At 37.5% G+C, this 27,754-nt stretch overlaps 2 protein-coding genes and 1 pseudogene across 2 annotated transcripts; 2 read left to right on the top strand and 1 right to left on the bottom strand.

Moving 5' to 3' along the window:
- The first annotated feature begins 5,707 nt into the window (after positions 1–5,707).
- Positions 5,708–8,104, top strand: LOC116476152 (olfactory receptor 51H1-like). The gene is made up of 2 exons (XM_032165872.2): positions 5,708–5,828; positions 7,019–8,104. The coding sequence occupies exon 2, from the start codon at positions 7,037–7,039 to the stop codon at positions 8,102–8,104; it is 1,068 nt and encodes a 355-aa protein (XP_032021763.2). The 5' UTR covers positions 5,708–5,828; positions 7,019–7,036.
- A 4,589-nt stretch (positions 8,105–12,693) lies between these two features.
- LOC116476251 (olfactory receptor 51T1) lies at positions 12,694–13,677 on the top strand. Its single transcript, XM_032165924.2, has one exon. The coding sequence runs from the start codon at positions 12,694–12,696 to the stop codon at positions 13,675–13,677; it is 984 nt and encodes a 327-aa protein (XP_032021815.2).
- A 4,281-nt stretch (positions 13,678–17,958) lies between these two features.
- Positions 17,959–18,902, bottom strand: LOC116477354 (olfactory receptor 51A7-like; annotated as a pseudogene).
- Positions 18,903–27,754: the final 8,852 nt, after the last annotated feature.

Here is a 27,754-nt window from a genome sequence, read left to right as displayed (position 1 = left end):
CACTGGCCATCAGAGAAATGCAAATCAAAACCACAGTGAGATGCCATTTCACACCAGTGAGAATGGCTATCATTAAAAAGTTAGGAAACAACAGGTGCTGGAGAGGATGTGGAGAAATAGGAACACTTTTACACTTTGGTGGGACTGTAAACTACTTCAACCATTGTGGAAGACAGTGTGGCGATTCCTCAGGGATCTAGAACTAGAAATACCATTTGACCCAGCCATCCCATTACTGGGTATATACCCAAAGGATTATAAATCATGCTGCTATAAAGACACATGCACACGTATGTTTATTGCGGCACTATTCACAATAGCAAAGAGTTGGAACCAACCCAAAAGTCCAACAATGATAGACTAGATTAAGAAAATGTGGCACATATACACCATGGAATACTATGCAACCATAAAAAACGATGAGTTCATGTCCTTTGTAGGGACATAGATGAAGCTGGAAACCATCATTGTGAGCAAACTATCACAAGGACAGAAAACCAAACACCACATGTTCTCACTCATAGGTGGGAACTGAACAATGAGAACACTTGGACACAGGTTGGGGAACATCACACACTGGGGCCTGTTGTGGGGTGGGGGGATGGGGGAGGGATAGCATTAGGAGATATACCTAATGTAAATGATGAGTCAATGGGTGCAGCACACCAACATGGCACATGGATACATATGTAACAAACCTGCTCGTTGTGCACTTGTACCCTGGAACTTAAAGTATGATAATAAAAAAAGAAATAAAGAACACTGAAAATGATAGATATTGAGTAATAGAAAAGACTGCTTATGTAAATAATGTATTATCTTTAAAATATGTTTTTAAAACAAGTTGTTTAAATAAATAATGACACTCAATTATATGGTCTATATCATGTAGGTAGAATATGTATTAAAATAATTTCATAAAGGATAAAAGAAAATGGGGCTACAGTGTGGAAAAGTTGAAATATTTTACTGTGATTAAGACGATAGTAATGTGAAGTAGAGAGTGATAAGGTGAAGATGGATTTTATAATTCTTAGAATAATTACTAAGAAAAATAACTGAAAATATAGCTAATAATGTGTTAATAGAAAAATCAAAATGGCATACTGAATCACTGAATAGTACCATGGTGATGGATTAGATATGAAGAATAGAGGGAGAAAAGACCTGAATTTTAGTTTGGGTAACTGGGTGAATTGTGGTGTGGTTAGTGATTTACTGAAATTAACCTTAAGCAGATGAAAAGAAAACGTTTTATTTTTGTTTTCATTATACTGTATTTGCCATGTTAAATTGCGGTTTCCTATTTGTATTACAGTGGAGTTATCAAGTAGGAAGCTGATCTGGAGATCAAGGCAGTATTGTAGCCTGAAGATATACACTTGTAGTTAATCAGTATGTAGATGATATTTAAAGCAGTGGTATTCGATGATATCGGTAAGTGAGAGAGTGGAGTTAAAGTAGAGGAAAAAAGATCAAATAAAAGATACACTGACATTTAGTGCTCTAGGAAGAAGACATATAATCAAAGAATAATAAAGAGTATAAATTAAAGTAGGAGGAAACATCAAGCAAACATGATTTCAGAGAAACCAACACAGGAAAATAATTCAACATTGCAGCAATATTCTGAATCCTGAAGAACAAACAGGAGAGTAAGACGACAAATTTTTGCTGAGTTTAGCAATAAGCAGATTATTGGTGACATCTGCACATACTGTTTCAGTGGTGTGAAAAAGAACATTCACTGAAGTGAATTGAGGAGAGAATGGGAAGTATCGACAGGGATTGTAGACCACAATGTTGAGGGGATTTGCTGTGAAACAAAAAAGAGAATGGGACAATAACACAACGGCGTGTGAAACAAGGGTAAATTTTTCTTTCAGCTTTTTCTTTTTAGACAGAGAATTATTAAAATTAAGCACTAGGGTTTAATTGTATTTTAACATAGTTAGTGATGCACATTCATATAGGACTGAGAATAATTCTGCGTTTGGATGGGTTGCTACCACAGATCTATATTAGGCAAAACCAGGTCCTCTGGGAATAAGACAAAGTAGCATGCTCAGAAGCCTGGGTCTGCGTAGCCTTTGGTCCTTGGGGCATCTCCAGGAAGTCACATGCTCATGTCTCCATAGAATCACTCCAGGGGAAATTCTGGGCAAGGGTGCTGTTGGTTTTAAATCTCCGTGCTGCTGTGGTTGATGCATCAGAAAAGACTCTTGTCTCCTAGACCATGCTTTGGGTGAGTTGGGGAAAAATCTGAGGCCTGAGAAATGCTTTCTTTGAGGATCTTGTCACAGAACAGCAGAGACTGCAGTATGGACAGTTCATAGAAAAATGTAAAGGTCAGCAATGAGTGGCAGAGGTGAAGGAGATTGCGTGTTGAGCCCAGTTCACTCTTTTATCTGCAATTTGAATTTAATGGCAGAAATTGCCCCATGACTAAATGTTGATCTTCTCCTTTAGAACCAAACAGAACTTCAAAGCACAATGATCAGAGAACCTATATTTAAGCTTTAGTTTTGGGATCTGGTACAAGTTAATCAACTTCTCTGACCCTTGTTTTTCTAGTGCATGCAATAGCAGTAATAATAGTGCTTTTCCACTAAGGTTTTTGTATCTTTAAATGGGATAGGACATGTAAATGGCTAAGAACAGAGCCTGGAACATGAACAAGCACTCAATAAATATTAGATTGTTTATTATTAAAGGACTAAAATATTTTTAAAATGTCTGCCCATTATTCCTTTTATTGTCTATCTAGGATAACACGCAAGGATATTGCTTGTGGTTTTTACGTTGCTTGTGTTTTTTAAATACTAATAAAGAGGCTAGAATGATCACAATGCTCAGCAAGCATTACTTTCATTTCCTTCTCCTTTTCATTAAAATAGAACTAACAATTCTAACTGTAGATGTGGGAATTAAGGGGTGAGGGGAGTATGTGATTCTACCAAAAACTAGTCAGTAAAACAAGAACCATATAGATCATTGTCCCCCTCCCCCACTCACCCCTGAGCCCCTTCTTCTGAGTCCCAGCTCAAGGTCACTAGCAGATAGTTTCTTATCCTGGTGAGACTAGTCTATGATCCCACAAGAAACAAGTCCAAAGGGCCAGCTTTTACTCAGCAGCTCAGATTCTTTAAGAGTATAGTATGCTCATGCCTGTTCCTCAGAGAGCAGCCCTTCCATCTTCCTGCCTGGGTGGAAGAGTATGGAAGTGAAGTTCAATACTACATAGAGGGGAGGGACTCTCAATGCCCACTCCTTCTCCACCTTGACTCCCGCATATACTTCTGAAGCTACAGAAGCTCCTGTCCTATTGCTGTGAGGAAAGTTTAGGCTCAACTCTCTCCATGGTCTACCACTATTATTTAGAGAGACAGAATTAAGCTAGCCAGTTGATGAGACAAGCTGGACATATGGACCCACCTGTAAAGCATGCCTTCATTCAACCCCAGCTATACAGTACACTCATGTGTCTCATCTTGCTTTCCATGTGTTCTTTGCTAAAGGGTCTTGGAAGGAAAAATAAAAATGCTTCTTTTTGTCCTCTGATTACTCATGACACACCTGGTACTTAGAAACTTAACAAATTTGAAGTCATTAATCAATAAATTAATTAAACATGATCAACTTTTCCTTGGTTCATGAGATCTTAAGGAATCAGGGACCTTGTTTACTATCCTTATCCCAAATTCTGGAAGGTCTGTGCTGGTCTCTTGGATTAAGGTGCTTAGATTGCCAGTGTAGTGTTTCTTTTGAGGCTGCTCATCCCTCATAATCAATTTTCTTATTCTTTACTTTTGCTTACTGATTTTTACTACATGTGAATTCTACTAGCATATCGTCTTTTCATCTTTGGTTTATCTGAGACTTGCTTTCACTAAATCCTTTACAGTGAGCATTAATGATAAAGTGCAAAGTCATTGAGACAGATCCGCCGAATCCACTGTCTTGAACCCTGCAACAGCCACTGCCTGCAAGCCATTGGTATTAAATGTTGGAATAAACTGCCTGAGGGATAGAAAGATTTAGGTAATACAGAATTTGATCAAAATATATAAATAGTATATACGAAAATAGGTGCATAACTTTAGAATTACATAAATAGATTTCATGACAAATCTTTTGAGAGATAATTTTTATAGTCAAGCAAACATTACCGAGTTTTTAGATAATACATGGGCATTTATTATATCTGAACTTTATTGAGTCTTTATTATTTGCCTGGTGCTTATCTAAGTGCTCCATCGATATTCCAAATGCATACTCTTAACAACCCTATGGTAAGTACTATTATTTTTATTTTTACTTTAAAGAAGTGAGGAATTAAGCACAGTGATTATTAAGTAACTTGTTCAAGGTCATAGAGCTAAGATTCAAACCCCAGAGCCTTTATTTTTAAAGCGATTTTTCTTTTCAAATTTCTTAAACAGAGTCAAAGACAGAGAGATATAGGTAAAGAGAGACACTTATTATGTAAGTGAAAGACCCTCAATCCAATCAGACCCATTATTTTTCAAGAGTCAATGAGGATGTTGGTATCCTTTAAGTCTGCAGTCTGCAGCTCCAATTGTTGAAGTTTCAAATAAAATTTTCTGCAGTGATGAAACTATTCTACAACAATTTTATCCAGTTCAGTAGCACTAGTCCCGTGTGGCTATTGACCATTTAAAATATGACTAGTACAAGTAAGGTGAAATTGTAATTTAATTTAATAAATTTAAATTTAAATAAATGCATATGTCTGGGGGCTACCATATTGGACAGTACTGCACTAAACTACTGACTGAGAAATTTGGAGTGACTTTTTTCTGTCTTGTTCATTCCCAAGTATCCAGAGCTCTCTGTCTTTTGTGTGTAGCTCTGGATTTTGTCTAGTGGCTTTGCTCCTTTCTATGACCAAGGCTCCTATTTCATTTATTTAAAAGAATTTCTTAAAGAAAGAGTTCTTAACCTGGGTCCATAGAAGGTTTTCAAAAATATCTGAATTCACTTAATTTTTATGGAGAACTTCGCTTGTATATGTGTGTGTGGTGTGTTGGGGTGTGTGTGTGTGTGTGTGTGTGTGTGTGCATTCTTAACTGGGAGACCCTTTCTGAGATTCTCAGAAGGGTTATGATAAATACAAAGTTCAGAGCCACTATAGCACTACTTTCTTTTAGTCCTGAACCTTCTGTCAGCTGTGGCTAGACTGGCCTGAAAAGGTGATTAGCTCAGCTGCACATTTGGATATATGTTCTTAAGATGACACCAAAAAATTGAAATGGAAGAGAACTGATTGTGTGGCACCAAGATTTTAATCTTGATCTTTTTCACTACAAGTAGTAGACATTAATGTCTGTGATTCCCCATAGATTTAACTAGGCCTTACTTGGAGTTACAGTGAGAAATGTAGTTGCTGCTAACTCAAGATGACATTTATTAGAACAGCCACATGGGAGCGTGGAAGGAAAAGAATGGGTCTTCTCTATGGAGAAACAGGAAAAAAAGTCAAGATGAGTTTTAACACCCAGGGCACTGGCTTCAGTAACCTGAACAATGATTGAACCTGTCTTTTGGGAGATTCTCCATGGATGGATTTAATCTGGCTGAGCCATATATTAGTTGTAAAACTCTTTGGAAGTACTGGAGATCATTCTGCTCCCTAATGAAGAGAAAAGTAAATCTCAAAATTCCTTTCTAGATGCACCTTAGGACAGAGAAATCTAATTGCGTGGAAGAACACACTGAAGAAAAAGGCCTGAATAAATGAGAATGACAATGGGAAGACACTGGATATTTCTGGAAAGGGACTAAAGCAACTCTTCTGTGGCTCCTGGGTATCTGTTTTCTATTGCTGCTATAAGAAGTTAGTGGCTTAAAATATATTTATTTTAATAGTTCTTTAGGTCAGAAGTCCAAAATGGGTCTCACTGGGCTAAAACCAAGATTTAAGGCATTCTTTTCTGCAATATTTTCTGGAGACTTAGGGGAAAATTCTGTTCACTTACCTTTTCCATCTTCTAAAGGCCACCAATATTCCTTGTCTCCTGGTTCCCTTCCTTCATCTTGAATGTCAATAATTCATGTCCAGTCCTGCTCATGCTGCCATCTTTCTGGTTCTCTGCAGTTGACAAATGTTATTCATTTCTAAGTACTCCTGTGATTTGATCTGGCCTACCTGGACAATGCAGGATAAACGCTACATCTCAAGGTTCTTAATTTTAACTACATATGAAAATTCCCTTTTGACATGCAAAGTAGCATGTTGATAGTTTTCAAAGATTCAGATGAGGACATCTTTAAGGGTATTATTCTTCCTACCACAGTAGGTCTTTTTAAAATTCCTTGGGAGCCAAGGTGACTTCTTCCTCCCTCACTTGCTGGAAGCTCAGATCCCTTTAGTACTCACAGACTCTTAGGAACACAGAAGGTCAGAGCTTTAAATTCCTTAAAGTGTGTCTTTCCTCCTCCATCCTACATCATATGAGTGCCAAAGAGGGAAGTGATTGATAAATTGAGTACCAAAGAGGGAAATGATCATATGAAAATCAAAACAATTTAAGATCACAACCAAGATGCACACACATACATCCACACGTTTATATCTGCACATCTGTGTTTATGAACAGCCCTTATATTAGGACTGTGGTTATATTCTTCATGGTTATTGGTGTTAGTGTTTATTATACATGCAAATACACAATGCCAAATTCTTCCCTAGTATTGCAGTCTGCAAGACAGGTAACTTCTTGATATTTCTGAATTGCATATGTCCCTACTAGGTGCAGATGTTAACTGGAGGTTTTTTGTTTGTTTCTCTTTCTCCTAGATATTTTAAAACTTTATGGTTAGTAGCAGCATTCTTGCTTCATGAAGCACGGGCTATTGGTTTCTGTATCAAACAGAACATGGATGTGCAAGAATAATATTTAACTTACTTCCTCTTACAGCTACCATCTCAATACTTATTGTTACTGATTCCAGTTGAAGTCTGTTTGACTTAATGAGCTCTTCTCTTTTTTCCTAGTCAAACCTCCATTCCACTATGTCACCACTCAACCAAACTACTGAGAACCACCAGAGCTTCTTCACCCTGACTGGGATTCCAGGAATGCCAGAGAAAGACTTATGGATGGCCTTGCCCCTCTGTCTTCTTTACAGCACCACAATCTTGGGAAATGTCACCATCCTTGTTGTCATCAAAGTTGAGCAAAGTCTCCATGAGCCCATGTATTATTTTCTAGCCATGTTAGCTGCCACTGACCTCAGCCTTTCACTGTCTTCCATGCCTACAATTGTCAGTGTTCACTGGTTCAACTGGCGTTCAATAACTTTTAATGGCTGCCTTATCCAGATGTTCTTCATCCACACATTTGGAGGAGTGGAATCAGGTGTTCTGGTGGCCATGGCCTTTGATCGCTTTGTGGCCATCCGCTTTCCTTTGCACTATGCTACAATTCTCACTCACAGTGTCATCAGCAAGACTGCAGCAGCCATCCTGCTACAGAGTGTGGGGGCTGTGCTTCCTGTGCCTTTTCTCATCAAAAGGTTACCTTTCTGTCACTCCAATGTCCTCTCCCATGCATACTGCCTCCATCAGGATGCCATGAGGCTTGCCTGTGCTGACACCAGTGTCAATAGCATCTATGGCCTGCTGGCTGTGATCTTCATCATTGTACTAGATGCCTTGATACTTTTGGCTTCTTACATTCTAATCCTCCAGGCAGTATTGAGCATTGCTTCCCAGGAAGAGAGGCTCAAGGCTCTCAACACCTGTCTCTCTCATATCTGTGCAGTGCTGCTTTTCTATGTGCCTCTCGTTGGTATGACCCTAATTCATTGCTATGGGAAGCATTTGTCACCACTAATACACACGTTCATGGCCAATATCTACCTGCTTCTCCCTCCTGTGCTCAATCCCATTGTGTACAGTGTTAGGACCAAGCAGATCCGATGGCGGATTGTCCAGGCCTTTTGTGGGGCTAGGGTTAGCGCTCAATGGCATCTACTATTTCCATGTAAATGCAATCAAGTTAGAGAAGAGTATCAAATACAGCACTATCCAATAGAAATCCCCACAGAAGTGGATATTTTCTATTTCTCTGCTGTTTAGTAACTAGTAGCCGTACATGGTTATTAATTGCTTGAAATTTTGCTAGTGCAAGCTGAGGAACTGAATTTTAAATGTACTTAATTTTAATTGATTTAAATGTAAATTTAAGTAGTCATATGTAACTAGTAGCTGCTGTATCGAACAGTACAAATACAATGGGTTGTGAAATGAAACTGCATAATGGTTTCGATGAGAGCAATAATTTATTTTAGCTTGATAAAACATAAAATTTTATACTTTAAAATTGTATATGATAAATTTTCAAACATCTATGTATAATAAAATTTACTCACTTTGGTATATCGTTTTACAAGTTTTGACAAATGCATTGTGTTACCACCACTGAAACGAAGATACAGAACAATTTTATCACTTCCCCAAATTTCTTTATGCTGCCCATTTGTGGTCAACCACTCTATTATCACCCAACAGAGGGCAAGCATTGACTGGCAAGCATTGATTGGCTCTCCTTCCCTATAATGATTATTTTTCCAGAGTGGCATGCAAATGAAACCTTGCATTATGCAGTCTTTTGTGTCTAGCTTCTTAATAAAATGCTTTTGAGATTCACCCATGTTATTGCATGTATTGGTAGTTTATTCCTTTTTATTGCTGAGTAGTTTTCTGTTGTATGTCAGTTTTTAATAACTCTTTTGAGAAATCTGTCCGGACTGCTCTTACTCCATTAGAATCACTCTGGTATTCAGTGATGAACACAGAACATTTATTTTCTTTTGCCTTTATTTGTGTATTTATTTATATATTTTATAACATAAGGTATACATATTTAAGGGGTTGGAATCAGAAAAAAATATTAAAAATAAATAGCATGTGCAGAGTTTGAGAAAATGGTGCATTCAGTGAGTTGGAAAAATAAGAAATTTCATATAAGCTTTAGATCTCAACCTCAGCCTCACTTCTGTTCAGAGGGCTTTTCTGACTTGTGCTTAATATATACTCCATATGAACAGGAACCCTTTTGTCCCACTTCATCGTAACCCAAGTGTGTAATGTAGTTTAGACCATATGGTGACACAATATATATTTTTGAATTAATGAAAACTATATGTTATTAAGATTGATTTAATACTTCCTATTCTTTCTGTTCTTATTTAATATTCATAAATCTTATCTGAAATTTTCAGTCACTCATCTTCACTAATAGGAACCAGGGAAAGGGGGTGGTGTTTACTTATGCATCTGAGCATTACCTGATGTGTAACTTTATAAAGTTACTTGATCTTCCTTGATACTCACTGGGATAAGCACCTTTGCTCAGTGTGACTCGTACGTATATAGTGACAATATATTTGGAAAATGTTTCAAGAAACAAAAAGGGCTGGGTGCAGTGGCTCACGCCTGTAATCCCAGCACTTTGGGAAGCCGAGGCGGGCGGATCACGTGGTTAGGAGTTTGAGACCAGCCTGGCCAACATGGTGAAACCCCATTTTACTAAAAATACAAAAATTAGCCAGGCATGGTGGCAGGCACCTGTAATCCCAGCTACTGGGGAGGCTGAGGCAGAATTGCTTGAACCCAGGAGGTGGAAGTTGCAGTGAGCCGAGATCGTGCCACTGCACTCCAGCCTCGGTGACACAGCGAGACTCTGTCTCAAGACGGGGGAAAGTACAAAAAGCCAGGGTAGATTAGATATAATTAGGATTATTAATTGACTGTCTACTGTGAATAGTTGGATTCTAGTCTAAACGAAGCTTAAACCATATGTGGACACACAGTTGGGAATCAATCTATGAAATCAACAGATTAAGGACAATGAATTTAAACCATGGTTCCTGAAGGCATGAATGGAAACAGTTGACATTAGAAGGTAGTATAGCATGATGGTTAAGACAAAAAGCTTTGAAATAAGACTTCTTTCAAAATTTTGAGGACCATTTCTAAAATAGGCTTGAGTACCATTTCTGCAAGTTGCTAACTTTTAGACAGTGAAGTTATTAAAAAATCTCTCTAAACTTCAATTTCCTCAGCTGTGAAATAATAGGTAATAATACTTAACTCATAAAGTTGATTAAGACAATGCATTTGAGGCCGGGCGCGGTGGCTCACGCTTGTAATCCCAGCACTTTGGGAGGCTGAGGCGGGCGGATCACGAGGTCAGGAGATCGAGACCACGGTGAAACCCCGTCTCTACTAAAAATACAAAAAATTAGCCGGGCGTGGTGGCAGGCGCCTGTAGTCCCACCTACTCGGAGAGGCTGAGGCAGGAGAATGGCGTGAACCCGGGAGGCGGAGCTTGCAGTGAGCCGAGATTGCGCCACTGCACTCCAGCCTGGGCGACAGAGCGAGACTCCGTCTCAAAAAAAAAAAAAAAAAAAAAAAAAAAAGACAATGCATTTGAAAGATATAGTTTCTGGAACATATTATGTGTTCATCAAATGTTAGGTTACTTATGCGTAGAAGGTAGATGGCTCCAGATATGACTTGAATAGGAAGGGTTCTTAGGAGGAGTTCCTGTGTAAGAGGAGGGATGTAGGAATGGCCAGGAGAGTAATGAGACCTCTTAGGAAGAGGATATATTGAAAACAGAGAACAATGGGATGACTCTTTCTGCTCTCCTAATCCAGCTCTGACATTCAGGGAGCCTTCCTGGCTGAGAGTCCTTAGCCTAAGGCTGGATAAAGAGGAATGGTTATAGTTATTTGACCCAGGCAGGCGGTCTTAGCAGATATCCATTACTGTCAGCCTCCAGGGCTAGGGCTCTTCTCCCAGCCCTTGATGGATGGGATTTGCTTGGGCCTGGGAGCAGGGTTTGGGGGTAAGTCTCGGAGATGTGTCTTAGTTGCGGATGGGTTCCATCACTCACTCCAACCAGAATGCTTAGTAATCAAGAATGCTCCCTGTTGCCTGGGGACTCTACTAGGCTGCCTATAAAGCCCTCGCTTTTGGAAGCTGGTTTAGCCCCTACTCTGTTATGGGACTGAAGAGAAGTTGGTGGTGTTTCCTGCTGATGTGACCAGGTAAGGTGGGAGCGCAAATGTGGAGAAAAAAACTGAAGGTGGGGGGGGAGTTTTTTAAAATGAGGGATGTTAAGATAAGGAGAGGAAGAAGATAAAGCAATAAATTGATGGGAACTACAAGTAAGATGGGATAGAGAAAGGGAGGGGTGTAACAGATACTGGAAGAAACTGAGATGGGAGAGAGAAGACAGGAGGAGAAAGAAGAGACAAAGGCAAAAGACGATAGGACTCAAAACTCCCTTTCTGTGGCCATAATTGTTCAGTAATCAATCAATGTTGCAAAATGAAGATTTGTTTTTCCTGATCTTGCTTTAGTAACTAGCATTGAGAGATTAAAAACATGCATTCCCAAACTTTCAAGAATCTCAAACTTCTGGCAGAAGAAGAACGCAGTACTTGCATATATAAACTACCAATATCAGTTGTGCCTCATTATTAAGCACGAAGCGAAAGGTCCAAGCAAAATGTGGGGCAAAGATTGAAGCAGGGGGTAGTTTTAGCTTAATATATCATGGAACTTTCAGGGTATATTCTGAATTGTAGAGGAAATATAATTCAGTGTTAACAAATTAACAGAAGGTAGGGGTTGGTAAATGAAGAGGATGGGTCTGTAACATTACTGATGCGAGAAAATAGGGATGTTGACCTTTGGGTCACTCTGTTATTGAGTTGAGTGAGTGTTATTCAAATAATTTCACCTGGTCTTCTGTATATGAATGGGCAGATGCTACCTTCTTCCTGGCCAGTCAGATGGAGACTTGTACCTGAAGAGAGAAAGCACTAACACATTGCTCTGGTTAGCCGGCAATGTTGAGAAAACCTTGATAAATTTAGGGACTGAACTTTGACCTACCACTGGCTCCAGAGTGTATGATCTCACAGAGAGAAAGCCCTCTGCTTCTTCTTCTGTCTCCATTCCACAGGAAAAATTTCCCCAGCAGCAAACGGAGCCACTGTCTCCTCTCCTCTTACCCCCCTCGCATTATCCAGCGTCATTTCTTTGCCTTTATGAGATATCATTCAAAGAACAGAGGATAACTGATATCTGCTTTATAAGCATCTCATCTCTCAGTTACTTTTGCACCCCCAAATTCCCCCTGCATTCGTCTGCACATGAAGACAAAAACAATACAAACATATGTAGACTTTTACACATAATTTTAAAAACACTTGGACTCCACAAACATTCTTCTTTAGATGAGTCATGAGAACATAGTTCTCTATTTTGCTTATTTCTCATCTCTACCCCTCCTGTACATCATATACAAGTATAAAAGGATATTAAAAATTGTATTTTAAAAGAAGGAAATTACAACATTCAGCTATCAAAATTGTCTCATTAGCCTGGCCTCTCTGATCATCTGAAGTTTAGTAAAAAATAATAGACTTTGGAGTTAGTAAATTTGGTTTTGAATTGGAATCTGTATTGAACTATTTTAGCCTAGATATACTATTTAACCTTCCTGGGTCCATTTCCTTTCTTTAAAACAGAAGAAAAATAACTATCTTAAATTTAAAATTGTATATGAAATGACTAATAAAATGTATGATATATATATAAATAATCTTAATTATTTTTCTTTCCTCATAGTTCAGTGTCTTCAACCAACCATGGCAATATTCAATAACACCACTTCGTCTTCCTCAAACTTCCTCCTCACTGCATTCCCTGGGCTGGAATGTGCTCATATTTGGATCTCCATTCCAGTCTGCTGTCTCTACACCATTGCCCTCTTGGGAAACAGTATGATCTTTCTTGTCATCATTACTAAGCGGAGACTCCACAAGCCCATGTATTATTTCCTCTTCATGCTGGCAGCTGTTGATCTATGTCTGACCATTACGACCCTTCCCACTGTGCTTGGTGTTCTCTGGTTTCATGCCCGGGAGATCAGCTTTAAAGCTTGCTTCATTCAAATGTTCTTTGTGCATGCCTTCTCCTTGCTGGAGTCCTCGGTGCTGGTAGCCATGGCTTTTGACCGCTTCATGGCCATCTGTAACCCACTGAACTATGCTACTATCCTCACAGACAGGATGATCCTGGTGATAGGGCTGGTCATCTGCATTAGACCAGTAGTTTTCTTACTTCCTGTTGTTGTAGCCATAAACACTGTGTCTTTTCATGGGGGTCACGAGCTTTCCCATCCATTTTGCTACCACCCAGAAGTGATCAAATACGCATATTCCAAACCTTGGATCAGCAGTTTTTGGGGATTGTTTCTTCAGCTCTACCTGAATGGCACTGACGTATTGTTTATTCTTTTCTCCTATGTCCTGATCCTCCGTACTGTTCTGAGCATTGTGGCCCGAAAGAAGCAACAAAAAGCTTTCAGCACTTGTGTCTGTCACATCTGTGCAGTCACTGTTTTCTATGTGCCAATGATCAGCCTCTCTTTGGCACACCGCCTCTTCCACTCCACCCCAAGGGTGCTCTGTAGCACTTTGGCCAATATTTATCTGCTCTTACCACCTGTGCTGAACCCTATCATTTACAGCTTGAAGACCAAGACAATCCGCCAGGCTATGTTCCAGCTGCTCCAGTCCAAGGGTTCATGGGGTCCTAATGTGAGGGGTCTTAGAGGAAGATGGGATTGAAGGTAGGAAATTATCAGGACATGAATTATGCTTAGGAAAGAAAGGGATTTGGGGCTGTCTAATCCACAGGCATTTTGGTTGCTGAGTCAATTCCAATTGAATTTTAGGAGTGGGAAGAAGAGAGTAATTTTCCCCTGAGCTTATCAAAGAGTTTTATTTTTTAATACCATAATTTAAAACCAAATTAATTGAGTATACGTCCCTGAACCATTTTAAACAATGACATGACTCCTGTGCATGTAAAAGCAGAATAAAGTCACTTTAATATAGTGGAACAATTTGTCTCCTTTAAGACAGTAATTTTTAGACCAGAAATAAATTACAATTTTATTTTCACATCCAGCTGAACAATTGTTTTTTCCCCTGAGGTGACATTTCCAATGAGGCAATGAAGATTGTTACTTGAGCTGGTAAAAGGAAAAGTTACATATGTGCACAAAGGCACACACTTAGAAAGTTATAATTAAAAACTTTAGGAAAATCTTGCACATTGGTTTCAGTTCCTGGTGTCACTTCTAGACAGCGCTGTATCCTTGCAAATATACTCCCTATATCTCTATCTTTCTTTAATCCCTTTTCTTCTTAGTAGAAGTGATACCTTTTCAATTTTAGTCAGTACTTTGTATACCTCCAATCCATCCAATATATAAAATTACACATTAGCTTTCATTATTTTCTCATTGCCTATATATTCTAATATAGTTCTAATCCTGATTCCATAGCTACTCCACTGCTAGCTCTCAGAACTGCAGCTTTTTTCTATTTGCTCTTGTTTCTTGGGTTGTTAATTTTCTACCTAGCTATTAACTGCTTCTACCCTCTGGTATACTCATCACTGTAGAATTGCACAGTAGCTTTGATGCTTTTTAATAGGAAATCTCTAGATTACCTTTATGAACAATATTTGTTTTGTGAAGAAGTAAACTCAGGCGCAGGGTTGTTAGGGTGCTGGAGATCATTCTTCAAATTTTTTTTCCACAGTTTTCACAATTTCATCCTACCTAGGATAACTCATGTCTGAGCATTGTGGACCAAGCAGATACTCTGATTTGAGCCACCTGTCTCCTCCCCTTTTATCAACTTTCTATTCCTTGGCAGATAGGGAACACCAGTCCCAATCTGGTTTCTTGACCTCATTTTCCTTTCAAGCTACGTTGTTCAGCTCAAGCACCGACAACTTTGTGATTTTGCTTCGCTTGGGCTCCAATCCCCTTTACCAACAATAATCACATATCATTTATAATTAAAATTATTTGCATGAATTTCCTTTCATGCATTATATTCAGGTAATTGAGATTACATAAGAGTGTGTGGCAGGACTCACACACTTTTTAGGTGAGGAAAAACAAGTGAATGACCATCCTATAAAGTAATGCAATTATAAGTAAAATTCAGTTTTTCAAACTCCAAGTCCCTCATTGTAGCTAAAATGTTTCTTGGCCTTGTGCACCCAGTGGGAAGTCTTTGTATTCTATTATACCACAATTCAGTATTTTACCTTTCAAGTTTTTGTTCTCATATTGCTGCCAAATGAATGTCTGTTTGGTTCTGTCCTCATCAAAAGGAAAAAATAATACAACTATTATTCACAAGTGCAAGAACCCAAAGATATATCTAGTTTCTAGACATCCGACTCCATACAATTTCCCTTAGAGAGTATCATACTATGGCAGAGTCTCTGACCCTGAAATTAACTTGTGGCAGAGCAGACATCCCAGAACATACACTAATCTAACCATCCAAACCTATCTGCGTCAGTTATTTCAGATGTCTCTGGCTTTACAATTGCTTCTTTTGAAGACTTTTCTAAAAGTTTACCTTGGTAGATCTGCAAATTTCTATTCGCAATGGAGAAGTTTCCAAATATCTGGAAAATCAATATATTTTTTCTTTCTTAAGTTTGGTGTCAAAATTTATTGGTTAAAAAACCTAACAGGAACGTATGTGAACATATTTTTGGATCATAATTTATTTATTTCACACATTTCACTTCAGAAATATTGCTATGTTTGAATGCAGGGTAATACCTCAAGAGATATATGGCTCTTTTAAAAGTATAAAATATAATTGAATTCCAGAGGTTTTAGAAGAACCATTGTGAAAATGTGTGATATTTCTTCCAGTTTTATGACAGTCATAAAGCAGTCTGCTATATGTGTGTTAATCTTCTACTACTCAAAAATGTAGTTTTTATACCTGACTAAAAATGCAACCTTTTCACTCAACACCAAAAAAAATTTCATCAATGTACTTCATCCCTATGGTAATTGTCAATAGGCTATGAATTTGTGTTTTGTTATTTTAAGCACTGTATTCTATATATTTGGAGTTTTTCTGATTATGAGTGTCATATATATAATTAAAATGTGTGAATGTGTTGAGAAATAGAAAAAAATGTTTACTATCTAATAACAATTATTTGCAATCCTACGGAGAGATTATATAATATAGTCATGTACCCCATAATGACCTTTCAGTCAACAATGGGCCTCATATGCCACAGTAGTCCCGTAAGACTATAATACCAGTATTTTTGCTGTACCTTGTCTATGTTTAAACAAACACAAATACTTACCATTGTGTTACAATTATCTCAGTATTTACTACAGTAAAATGCTGCACAGTTTTGTAGTCTAGGAGCAATAGGCTGTATCATAGGTATGTAGTAGGCTATACCCTCTAGGTTTGTGTAAATACAATATATGATAGTCACACAATGATGCATTTCTCAGAAAAAGTCCCCCTTATTAAGCAACTCATGACTGCATATAACCTAATCTTTTTTTAATAAACAAACACATATGTATAAGTTTATAAATTAAGATAATAGTTTACATGCAAATGTATGTCTTAAATATTTACTTGCTATTATTCATTATTCTCTATTAAATTATATTTTGTATTAGATTTTACTTCTAGGAAGTTTTGCTTTCATTATCCATCAAAATAGGCCTGTTGCCATTCCTTTACATATGCTTTCTTAGTGTATGATTAAAATTACCATACTTTGCTAATTTAATTACTTATTTACTTGTTTTCTTCACCACCTGAACTCCATGATAGTAGGCCTATGTCTTATGTTTAACTTAATCCTTAACAACCAATTCAGGCTTTAGCAAACACCACTTAGTTGTTGATGGTGTGTTGCATTGGTGAATAACATGTCATCATCTTTGTATGTCATGGTTTTTGCTACTATTTCTTATTACTTAACACTTCAGTAACCCTTGATATATTTTCTCATAAATATACATTTGATTCTATCTCTGATTATCTTTATAGATTTCCAGAAATATAAATTATTAAATTTAGAAGGAGGCTTATGGAACCTTGCCGTAATATAGAAAAAAATTTGGTTTTTATTAAGGAATGTTATGAGATAGTTTATTGCCATAATACAAGGCTGTGAAAATGATAAGGTAAAAGAATTACTGGTTCTACTTATTTCATTGTTAAGGAAGGTGCAAAGGGAGAGGATTGCTAACCAACTTATACCTGACAATAGACTTCTTTCACTTAAATGGGAAATCAACTATTCACACAAAGTTTGACTGAATGCTCCTCAACAAGTACCATGTGTCTGAAAGTCACCTGAAAGAAACCAGCAACTGGATTGGGGTGATATCCTTTAATCTTCAGCTCCTTGGTATTCCTTGTCTGCAAGGGAGTACAATCCCTGCTTTCACATATACTTATCCTTGTCATATAAACTGTGTAACTAAAATCCTGTATCAGTGTGTTGGGTCATGATTTCAATAACATTCTAAAACTGTCACATACACACTTATCAACATACATTCAGTTCTACACTCACAGGAGTAGGACATTCACTACACTTAAACAGCTTATATGCTGGACTGACTATAGTCATCCCTTGCTATCCATAGGAAATTGGTTCCAGGACCCCAAGGATGCCAAAATCTGAGGACGTTCAGTCTCATATAAAACGGCATAGTATATGCATCCTACCTACACACATCCTCCCATATACCTTAAAGTATCTCTAGAATATTTATAATACCAAATACAACAAAAATACTATGTAAATAGTTGTTATACTGTATTGTTCAGAGAATAATAACAAAAAAATTATCTACATGTTCTGCACGGATGCAATCAATCACACTTTTTTTCTGAATATTTTTTATCTGCAGATGTGAAACTGTGGTTAAGAAAAGCCAACTGTATATTAATAATTAAGAAAAATAATGGTAAATCATTGATAATACTTTGCTTAGAAAGATATTTTCTCTCCTGATCTTGGCTGATCTTGTACCATGTTTACTGACACCGTTGTTGTAGACCCAGTTTTCCTAAAACTTTTTCACGAATTTGCCGTGTCTTCACACAATGTACAATGGGATTCATAAGAGGTGGCACTAGCCAAGAAAACATCGGCAATGAGGATCATGGCCATTGGGGACTTGTGCTTGCCAAAGCGGTGCATGGATGCCAAAGCAATGATGGGCGCATAGCAGACAAGCACAGCACAGATATGGGAGACACAGGTGTTGAGAGCCTTGAGCCGCTCCCTGTGGGATCCAATTTCCATGACTGTCTTCAGGATGAACACATAAGACACAGCAATGAACACACTTTCTGACATCATACAAAGGGCAAGAAAGAAACCATAGCAGAAGTTGACGGTGTTGTCAGAGCAGGCCAGCTTCCTGACATCCTGATGGAGACAATAGGAATGACAGAGTAGGCTTTTCCTACAATATGTCAACCTTTTAAGAGTGAAAGGAAATGGGAGTACTAAGCATGCTTTTAATGAGAAACAACAGCCCCATTTTGGCAACACTGGCACTGGTGAGGATAGAGCTGTACCTCAGAGGGTGGCATATGGCCAAAAAGCGGTCAAAAGACATGACGAGAAGCACTGAGGTCTCCATATCTGTGAATCCATGAATAAAGAATTCTTGAGCAAAGCAAGCATTTGGGGAGATTCCTGTGGCATTGAATACAAAGATCCTCAGCCTAGTAGGTAGGGAGGAGAGGGACAGGCCCAGGTCAGAGACAGTCAACATGGAAAGGAAATAGTACACGGGTGCATGGAGTGAGGGCTCAGTCCTGATAACAAAGAGGATTGTGCAATTGCCTAGGATGGCTACCAAGTACATGAGGCAGATGGGGACAGAGATCCATACATGAGCATGCTCCAGCCCTGGTATTCCAATCAGAAAGAAGGTAATCTCAATTTCAGAAGAATTGGGAAGGTGCATGATGAGTCCATTGAAAAGTATTCTCAGGTCTGAAATGACACTCAATATGGATCTCCTGTCTTCATTTCCCTCCTTTCAGCACTTTTGTCTATGAAATAAAGAAAATGGAATTGTGAAAGACTTCTTATTTCAAGAAATAAAAGAGAGATATTACTTCTAAACGGACTATAATAAAGTCAGATCTTGACTGACAAGGGGAACCAGGAATATGGGTAGTTGCATACATCCCTGTTAAATCCTCAGAAAGCATACCCACATAAACAGCAGTAACTTTTTTTTTTTTTTTTTTTGAGACGGAGTCTCGCTCTGTCGCCCAGGCTGGAGTGCAGTGGCGCGATCTCGGCTCACTGCAAGCTCCGCCTCCTGGGTTCACGCCATTCTCCTGCCTCAGCCTCTCCGAGTAGCTGGGACTACAGGCGCCCGCCACCACGCCCGGCTAACTTTGTTTTTTTTGGATTTTTAGTAGAGACGGGGTTTCACCGTGGTCTCGATCTCCTGACCTCGTGATCCGCCCGCCTCAGTAACTTTTAAACAAATTCCTCTTGTGTTATTAGGCTTTGCCTTACCTCCATTTCAATGACAAATTGTATAGAGTCAGAATGGACTATAGGACCTCCTTCCCTGATCTGGAATGAACCTAGAATAATAATAATAATAATAATAATAATAATAATAATAATAATAATAATAATAAAAGTAAAAGGACTGGGAAATCCCAGGAAGTAGATACTAGTTTTGAAGAATGAAGAAAATTGGTTTCTCCAATTTCTAGTCATTTGCTGCAAACATTTGTTCAGGCAAGGTGTGACAGGCTGTTCTCCCATTGATATAAGAAATTCCTGAAGCTGGGTAATTTACAAAGAAAAGAGGTTTAATTGGATCGTGGTTCTGCAGGCTCTTCTAGCACAGCACTGGCATCTGGTTGGGCTCTGGGAAGGCCTCAGGAGCTTTCATTCATGACAGAAGGTGAAGTAGGAATAGACATGTCACATGGCAAAAACAAAAGCGAGAGAGGGAAGGGAGGTACCATATACTTTTAAACCATCAGATTTTGTGAGATCCCACTCACTATCAAGAGGACAATACCAAGCCATGAGGGATCTGTCCCCATGACCTAAACACCTCCCACCAACCCCCATTTCCAACATGGGGAATTTTATTTCAACATGAGATTTGGTTGGGAAAAATATCCACACCATATCACCAGGCTCTGAGCTTCTAAGGCTGTTTTTACTCACAAGCTCTTCAAAGGAAGCAGTCCAAAGTAAGGACATAAAAAATGCCATGTATGATTATTAACCCTCTCCTATAGAGTATGAAAACCCCACCTTTTCATATGATAATGGTTACAATGTCCTTATGTATGACCAATTCATAATGGTGCTCTCCATTTTGAGGATGGGAGGAGAGAAGAGATTCTTGGATTTTCTCTATAGTTCAACATACACTTTCACAGCTATAGAGTGGCTCAGTCAACTAAACTATAGCAAGACTGGAAACGTAGTATGCCACAGATGAAGTGGGTTGGTACTGCCTAGGTCCATTTTTTCCCCTGGAATTATAAGATAAATAGTTGTTCCACAAATCTAGGGCTGTTTCATAGGCAACTGAATCAACTATATATATTTGAGAGTTTTCATATGCTTTATAGCATTAAGCATATCAGAGACAATGAGGCTCTAAGATAAATAAAGCATATCCGTCTCTACTCCTTGGCCTAAAAAAAAAAGTTTTATTGAGAGGCTAGGGCACTGTAAAAGAACTCTTAACAATTAGGAACAAAACCACAAACTTTTCAACTAGTTTATCCTCCAGAATGAGACTATCATGAGTCATTAAGGACAAATCCTCTTCTAGAAGACCTGGGCTACCTTCCAAAAAGGATAAAGCAGTTGTTTTGTTATGATCTGGGTATCAGCCACTCTCTCTCCCCTAAAGTCCACATAAAAAAAGTATGCAGAGATCCTTTTTGACAGTGTATCATTAATTCTTTAGCAACTCCAACTAGGTCAGCTCAGAAGTGTTTTGGCCCTTAAAGTCTTCCCTTCTAATCATTCCAAGCAGAGTCCACGTATCCCTACTATAATTTGCATTGCAACTCTGTTGCAGTACCTCAATTGTCCTGTGATTTGCTATTTATGTGTCTGCCATCCACAGTAGCCAATAGAATCATTAGAGGCCCAGTTTGTGTCAGACCAATCTTGATATTTTCTGCACCAAGAACTGTGGTTCTTGGCAAATAGCACACATCCAATCATTATTAATTAAATCTTATTATACTGAATTGATTTCCATTTGACTAAACTGATCTTGAGAATTATTTTTGTTGTGTGTGAGTGACTGAAGCTTCTTTCCTTCTTTCAAAGAAAGTACTATCTATAATTTCTATATGAGGATGTTCTCTGATTTGAGGATCTAAGAGTCTTGCTTTGGCATGATCTTTGTCACTTCCCTATAGCCCAGAGAGCACAGCGCATTGATGTATTTGCCTTCTAGTTACTCAACTGTTCAGAACTGTTCCAATATGAATCTCATGTTGATTCATTATTAATATTGATTTAACATCTATTTTAATACATTAGGATTAATTCCTTTCACTCACGTAGCATTTTATGTTTTCTTCTGCTAAAGTCAATCTTTTTCCAGCCTGGATTTAACCATCTGGCTTTGGAAGATTTTGAAATTCTGCTTGATTCCTGTCTCTTTCTTCTTGATACCTTGGGCTTTGCGCTCAACTCCATTCTATATGCCATTGTCAAAGTCACGTTTAATGCCCTTCTTTTTCCCCAGTCTGTATACAAGAATGGTCTATGTAGTATAATATACATACTACATATTATTTTATGTTTTATATAAAATATAATATGGATCAAATAAACTTCTGTTTAAAGGTTTAATTATCAAAATAAAAATAAGTTAATAAATGATAAAACAATGTTTAATTATAAAGTCCTTCATTCTTCCAATATTACTCTTTATGTTTACATTAAAATCTGTACTTCTTACCATAACTGATAAGGCCCAATAGGAGAAGACCACTAGAAACCTCTTTAGTATACTACAACCACACTCCTATTAGCAGCCCCTCAAACATTCCAACATCTTTCCATCTCAGGACGACTATACTGCTTTCTTCTCAGCTCAAATGCCCTTTCCACAAATGTTTGGGTCACTGTTCAAAAGTCATGTCCTCAGAAAGGTCTGCTTTGAACTGCCTCAGTCATACTCTTTCCTTTTGTTCCGATTCATTTCTCTTGAACAGTCTTATCTATTTAAGTGTTTACAGTAAGAAGGAAAATCCAATTCTGTCACTATATTGTTTGGTGTGCCTCTGCCACATAGTAGACTTTCATTAAATACTTTTAGATAAAAAAGAATGACTAAACAATGTATATTAAGACAACATTAATATATTTTTGGTATAATGAGATCAATTCTGTATTTATAAAACGTATCTTATTAAAAGATCTTGTGGTAAGCCTTAGCTTAAATAATATTATTGGCTTGGCACAATGGCTCACACCTGTAATCCCAGTGTTTTGGGAAGCTGAGACAGGATGATCACTTGAGTCCAGGGATTTGAGACTAGCCTGGGCAATACAGGGAGACCTTGTCTCTACAAAAATAAAAAAAAAAACAAAGTAATATCCTTTATAAAATATTAAAAATATTTCAATGTTAGTGCAATATACAAAATACATAAAATATAAAAATATAATTATTAAGATTGCTGATTAGTCTTTGCATATGTCGTTACAAAATTAATTAATTAAGTGCTTTATTTTACCCCCAAATGCTAAGGTGTAGGGAAAGTAGACATAAAAGTAGAGTGGGTTAAAAGAGAAAACAGAAAAATCAGAGAGATAGGCATTAATTTTTATTGCATTATGCTAGATGTTTTATATCTGCTATTTCATTCAATCCTCACATGGTAGTATTGTTCCTGATTTACAGATTTGAAAACTGAAGCATAGAGAGATTAACTTCTCAAAGAACAGATATTATTATGAACACATGCAATTTGAATAGATGTTCTTTGATTCTAAGCTTTTTAAACTATATCATGCTTCCTATCTCATGTTAATTAATATAATTTAAAATGTTTAGAATGCAAGGAAATTGCATTCTAATTGAGGATATGTACAAATTAAGATACAGTATGCAATATAAATGTTAAGGAAGGCTGAAGCCTTGGTCTTTTTACATGTCAGTTTCATTGCCCTATAGAGTCCTATCTAGAGCAATTTTAATCAATGAATGTCATTTCTATCACATTTCTGAAAAAAATACACCAAATAAGAGGAAAAAATATCCATAATGATTGTTGGTAGCAAAACTCAGCAAATGGGGCCAACTCTGAAACAGCAAGGGCAATACCTGCTAAGCCAGATCAGGAGGTAAAGAAGGTAATGGATGGCTAGAGCCTTATAAAGCTGAGGGGAGAAAGAAGAGAGGGTAGCTAATTTTAAGAAAGGAGTGAGAAGAAAACATTGGGAACTATTACTATGTGCTAGACTAGAGTTTTTGCTAGATTATTTTTATATTCAAATATTTCTGCTTTCCAGATCAGTTCATTTCACTTGTTTAAACTTGAAAATATATATTTATGTATAGAGCTCTGTGGCATTATTTATGAACAGGAAGTAGTAAAATAGCAAAATTACTTTGAGAATAAGAGGTAGAGTTGGTAAAGCCCTAATCAGTTGAAAACATAATAAACCTCCCATTAGCCATATTTATAATTAAAAAGGGACTAATGCATTTTCCCCAAGTACAGTACCTTAAGTAGAAAGTTTACTCAAATATTTTTAATTAAATTAATTTTGTAAAGAAATCTTCAGATTTTACTACTAAGTATTAAAATTCAGCATCATCTAAGGATGCTTTTCTTAGATGATGTCTTAAATTCTTTATATACGTCATTACAATTCTTTATATACATCAACAACCCAGTTATGCCAAAGTGTTCTCTGGTCCCTGTTTCAAAGTTCTTAGAATTACTTGAAACCATAACGTCATCTCACCTGCTCTTTCTTCCAAAACTGAAGCCCCTACCTCTGATTCCAGTCTAGTGGCTAGAATCCTGTTATCTATGGACTGACTTCTGACCCTGTGAAGTCTGCTTTTCTGTTCTTTGCTGGGGCAGATCATTTGTTCTGCTGTCAGAGTTGTCCTATTTCCAAATCCCTAACCCACAAAGAGTTCTGAGTCTACCCAGCATTTTCTGTAACTGTGAATAAATAATTGCATGATTTCTGAGATGAACAATAGATAGGTGAAGTGAAGTGAACAGTGCCAACATCAAGGGATAGCTATAAGATTTAGTGGCTGGACACAGTGGCTCATGCCTGTAATCCCAGTTCTTTGGTAGCACAAGGTGGGAGGATGACTTGAGGCCAGGCATTTCAGATCAGCCTGGGCAACACAGGAAGACCGTATCTCTACAAAAAAATAAAAATAGTTATCCAGGCATGGTGGCACAAGACTGATATAGTCCTAGCTACTCAGGAGGGTCACTTGAGCCTAGCAATTTTAATCTGGAGGAAGCTGTGATCGCATCACCGCACTCCAGGCTGAGCGACCCAGTGAGACCCCATCTTGGGGAAAAAGTAAAAGGAGTTTTAGTGCCTTTTAAAATTTTCACAACTTCTCCAAATTTTAGTGAAAGTCTCCTGTTGTCTGGCAAAGATAACTCCAAGATAAGCTTCCTGCACTTCCCATTGAAACCATGTTGTTTGTTTGTTTTTTTACCTCTAAGTTCCTCCTATGTCAAAATTTTGGAGTTTCTATTACAGCCACCCTCATTTATGTTCCTTCCAAGTCTCAGTTCTTAGAGCACTCATATTTCAGACACACTTGAGGACATAAAGCCATATTACAAGACAATATTATGTTATGGTCCTATTTTACTTACCATTTAATCACATAGAAAAACAGAAATAAGTTTATTCTAGCACTTTCTCTGCCTCAGTGACCCATGTCTGCTTGCCAAGACTTTTATCTACATACGACTGATTCCTTGATCTATCTTCTGAGTTTTGCTCTCATGGGACACCAATCTCTCCAGCTCTGCCACCCTCTGTAAACAAACGATTTCCTTGAAACATTTCTTGAAAATTCCCAGAGGAGATCCTGGGTCAGGATCAGATCACAGCTTTTACTCACTGGTTCCCACAAGGCATTGCTATGGTCAGACTGTGATGGACTAAAAGTTTTGAACTAAACACATCAAAGAGAGTCTACTTAGAGATTAGGAAAAGCAGTTGAGCCTACCAAGAAATCACTTAAACCTAGATTAATCGATATATTATTTTAGGTTTATGTTTCTTTGCTGCTGCTGCTTTTTTCTTACAATCAATGAGGTGTTTTCCCCTTTTTATGAATCAAATATAATTTACACATGGTGAGATGGATAAACACAAAGTGCATAGCTAAATGGATTTTTATCCACTTACAAAAACAAGTAATATTAAAAAAGAGGAGTGCTAAAAACTCAAAATCGGAATATGCTTTTTTTCTTTTTTCTTTTAGTTCTGTTACTTGTTTTGTTGTGTCTTTTGAAACTTTCCTACTACATGTACATACATTAAGATGGCTGTTTCTTCTTGGTGAATTGACCTTTCATCATTGTAAAATGTCTCTTTTTCGCCTGGTAATATGTCTTACTTTAAAGTCCATGTTTTCTAGTAATAGTATGGCCACACGGACCATATATATTCGTATGCCTAATATATCTTTTTAGATCCCTTTACTCTTGACCTATCCTTATATTTAAAGTGTGTTTTGTAATCAGCATGTGTGCGTGTGTGTATATACCTATGTATATATGTGTACATATATACACACACACACGCACACGCTGATTTTTTTTTTTTTTTTTTGACAGAGTCTCACTCTGTTGCCAGACTGGAGTGCAGTGGCAGGATCTCGGCTCACTGCAACCTCCAGCTCTCTGGTTCAAGCAATTCTCCTGCCTTAGCCTCCTGAGTAACCGGGATTACAGACACATGCCACCACACCCAGCTAATTTTGTATTTTTAGTAGAGACAGGGTTTCACCATGTGGGCCAGGATGGTCTCGATCTCCTGACCTCGTGATCTGCCCGCCTCGGTCTCCCAAAGTGTTGGGATTACAGGCAGGAGCCACCATGCCCGGCCTATATTTTTAATCCATTGTGACAAGTGCTATCTTGTAATTGGGGTCATACTGTTATATCAAAACATTTATTTTTATGACTATCTTTGTCTTACTTATTCTCTCCATCTTTTTCTTTTCTTTGTCATAGCTTTCTCACTTATTTTGAAACTATGAATCAAATAAAATCAAGTGTGTTTCAGTATTCTGTTTTATTTCCTCAACTGGCTTTTTAGCTATACTTGCTTGTATTTTTTTTTTTCAAAACAGAGTTGATCCTTAGGGTATGAATCCTTAACTTACTAAGATAGTCTACCACAAACAAATATTATATTGTACCATATGCAATGCAAGAAGCTTTTAATAATGTGCTTCCATTTAACTCATATTTATCCTGTATGTAATTATTAAGTACATATTTCTGCCTGTGTTGCAAACCTCTATATACGTTGTAATTCTTAAATGGTAAATAATTTTCCAGCAATTAAGTAAATATATAAAAAGTTTCTATTTTCTCATATATTCACCAATTTGTCATTTTTTGTTCTTTTCTGTTCATTCCAGTTTCCTCCTTGTATTATTTTATTTTGCCTAAAACTTTCCTTTAGCATTTATTGTGTGAAGGTCTTATGGCTATGAGTTTTCTTAGGCTTTGTCTCTCTGTAAACATATATATTTTACTGTCCTTTTGAAAAATAATTTTGAGAAATTTTGAACTCCAGGTTGACAATTTTTTTCTTAGTACTTTCAAAAGATAATTCTATTGTTTTAAGTATGACTTTGTTTTTCATGAGATGTTGCCTGTCATTCTAACCATTATTTCTCTACATGTATGTCTTTTTCCCCTCTTATTTTAATATTTTTCTCTTTTTCTTTGGTTTTCAGGATTTGACTATAATGTGTCTGTGTGTGAATTTCTTTGTGTTTATCCTGTTTGGGGTTGTTTGCTGTGGCTCTCTTCTCAAACATAAAGGGCTCATTCCTCTCAGAGTTTCAGTTTAAGTCTTTCTTGTACCTACTATTATTTTATTGCCCTGCAGACAATTGTTCTGTTCAGGACTTTCTCATTGTTTCTATGGGGATTGATGTATTTCATATCTTTCCACATTCTAATAAGGGATGTTGAGTCTCTGGGTTATAGTAACAAAAATAATGTTAAAAGAATATTTTTATTGTTAGCATTATTTATCTTCCTCAAAAATGTCCATGGGTATGTTTTTTAGTATATAGGGGACATTTACTTACCTCCTCCATATGAAGAAATCCAAACCTATCTATTCCAGAAGTCACTGGATCTACTATTTAAATTAGAATTTATTAGAAATTTAAGAAATCACTCTCTCTCTCTCTGTGTGTGTGTGTGTGTGTGTGTGTGTGTGTGTGTGTGTGTGTGTGTTCTTTCAAGAAAAACAGCTGTAAGAATGTGAAGAAAGCTTTACTAGTTAGAAAGATAATTTGACGGCCAAGGCTGTAGCAATTGAGGCCTCTGTGCTACAGAAAAATCTGGAACTGGAATAGCCCTTCAGGATTATCCTAAATGGAAGCAAAGTCTTTGTACCCTTGCATTAACCAGTAACTGAATGTGGCCTGCCCACCAACAAGGGTTATGAACTGGGTGAGGCAAGTTCATTTCGATCAGAACAATTCCAGGAAAAAACTTCTCTGTATTCCCATAGCAGCCCCAAATCCAGGAATCTGGGAGCTGATGTCTCATTTCT

This window comes from Hylobates moloch, unplaced genomic scaffold, assembly GCF_009828535.3.
Source record: "Hylobates moloch isolate HMO894 unplaced genomic scaffold, HMol_V3 SCAFFOLD_11, whole genome shotgun sequence".
NCBI lineage: Eukaryota > Metazoa > Chordata > Mammalia > Primates > Hylobatidae > Hylobates > Hylobates moloch.
The sequence above is the reverse complement of the archived record's forward strand: the minus strand, read 5'-3'. Positions and strand labels throughout refer to the sequence as shown.